At 30.0% G+C, this 2,264-nt stretch overlaps 2 protein-coding genes across 3 annotated transcripts in view; one reads left to right on the top strand and one right to left on the bottom strand.

Annotated features, from left to right (window-relative positions):
- The window catches only part of LOC108690820 (glutamate receptor 2-like), a 2,921-nt gene extending 1,239 nt beyond the window's left edge, over nucleotides 1-1,682 (bottom strand). Inside the window, exons 1-2 of the mRNA XM_018198316.1 lie at nucleotides 1,221-1,682; nucleotides 451-774 (exon numbers count right to left, since the gene is read on the bottom strand). Coding sequence (XP_018053805.1) covers nucleotides 451-774; nucleotides 1,221-1,655 — 759 coding nt within the window. The 5' untranslated portion in view covers nucleotides 1,656-1,682. The remainder of the gene's footprint in view (nucleotides 1-450; nucleotides 775-1,220) is intronic.
- LOC108690821 (histidine triad nucleotide-binding protein 3-like) overlaps nucleotides 1-2,264 on the top strand; it is a 14,380-nt gene that overhangs the window by 10,798 nt on the left and 1,318 nt on the right. The window lies entirely within an intron of this gene.

Raw genomic sequence — 2,264 nt, 5'->3', positions numbered from 1 at the left:
CAATCTTATCTTATATTTATATTATATATACATATATTACATACACATATACATACACTATAGATAGTGGTCACAATGAAATTAATTATAAATATTCTGATGAATATTTGCTTACTTTTGCAATTTTCACTTCATTTTAATTAACTTTCAAATTCGATTCGCTTCGATTCGGAGTCAAAAAATCTGAATTCGCACATCTCTATGTAAAAAGTAATTTAAACAATGGTCTTGTATCTATTACTATACAAAAAATTTTTATCTATATTTATATTCATCACATATTTTTATTTATTATTGTTTATATAGTAATAAGAAAAAAATTGAAATACGATTTAGATGACCAGTAAATATACCACGATATGTCTTAAGTAACTCTCATCTATTATTTTCGAAACAACATTAACAAGATAAAGCTAAACCCATAATTTCAACGTTAATTAATCGTATTACCTGAAAATAGCCGATCCATTTGACGCCACATATTCCCGGTTCCTTGATATACAGATTTATTCTAGATATGATTAAGGGCAGCATGAAATCGACATAACGCTTTCGAAGACTCGTCAATGACATGTCGGCGACAGCGAAATCCGCGCGACCCGATACAATCTTGCCCATCACTCCAGACCAAATAAGAGTTTGCCGATTCTGTACACCGTGTTCGTTTATTTGCGAGACAATCTTCACAGTAAAGTTGAGAGAATTCATGAGTTCCTCCAATACTTTTCCGTACATAGTAGCCACCTGATTCCCATCAATTGTGGAAAATAAACTCTGCATTCATTTAATACCGATTAATTGAACAGAAAACGTTTCACAATTATTTCTATAAACGTAAAAATTATAGAATTATGTTAATTAATATCGTTAATTAATATCGTCAAAATTTTTTTAATGTTATTGACTGATATTAATTATCTTTGGATGATTATTTTATTGTTATTTGAATAATATTTTTATAATAATATTTTTATAATAATATTTTGATATTGTATAATATAATTTTTATAATAATATTTTGATATTGTATAGACAAAACATCCTTAAGTATAACGACAAACGCAAGATATTTCTTTTTTTATCGCATATATTTCTTTTCTCCTTTATAGAGAATTAAATAAACGAATGAATCCTTTGTTATGTCAACCAAGCTATGCTACTAGGATATTAATATACATATTATACATATAGAAAATAGCACATTGAATTTTATTGAGCACCTTGGCCGCGACCGCTCGTAGGACAACTCCTTCCATGTCTCTCCTCCGTTCGTAGAGAGACAGATTCGTCAGAGGAATGAATCCTTTATCGTCTCTCCATTCTGCCAGGTCAAAGATTTTGACGATATCGCCCTTGATGGAATACCATTCCCGCAATATCGTCTCATTGTTACACAATACTAACATCTGCGTGTCGAACGTTAGATTAAAGGGATTATCGATCGGTTCATGGCAGTGATCATAGGTGCTGTTGTCGGAAGTGTAGAGAAACAGAATGAACCACACCGGAAAAGACATGGGATAGGCCTTAACGGCATCCGCAAACTCCAGATATGCCTCAAAGTCGGGTATAATAACGACGATAATAGGTTGAGTTACTTGATGATAGTATTTAAGCGTTCTCCATAACTTTTTAAAGTGCACATCCGCAGTCATTATGTAGTCGTCGATTCAGCAAGCGGGTACTCGTATGTATCAAATGCGTAATTCGCAAATCTGTAGCAAGAATTTTGCAAAATCAGCCCAACAAGCTTATATATTTAAGAAATTCAAATTCTTAAAAAAAGAAAAAATCCTAATCATTTAAACAAAGTAGAAATGCTTTGATGATTTCGTCTTCCTCTATTATATAATTTTATCTGCAGACTGCACAATTTTATAAATTTATGGATGCCATTTATGGAAGAAAAAAAAAAGAAAGAAAAAAAATAATAAAAAATCTTTTAAACCGAAGTCGTGCAAGAATAACTGCACTATTAATTCTACTATTCACGATGATCGACGTTGCAATGATTATTGACTAAACATTTGTTTAGTTAAAATAACACGTTAAAATAACACTGTCATAATGACTGATGCCATCAAAAGTTTCTTAAATGCTTATGAAAAAATAAATGCCTAATGTCAAATTTTTAATTGATTGAATGATTTAAATGGATAGATAACAATAAAAAAATATATACTATTCAACATAGTATCCATTAGGATACTTAGTTTTACATATTTAATCGTATCTTTTATTATATATATATATTTTATATATAT

Source organism: Atta colombica, unplaced genomic scaffold, assembly GCF_001594045.1.
Source record: "Atta colombica isolate Treedump-2 unplaced genomic scaffold, Acol1.0 scaffold374, whole genome shotgun sequence".
NCBI lineage: Eukaryota > Metazoa > Arthropoda > Insecta > Hymenoptera > Formicidae > Atta > Atta colombica.
This window is presented reverse-complemented; position numbering and strand designations above follow the sequence as displayed.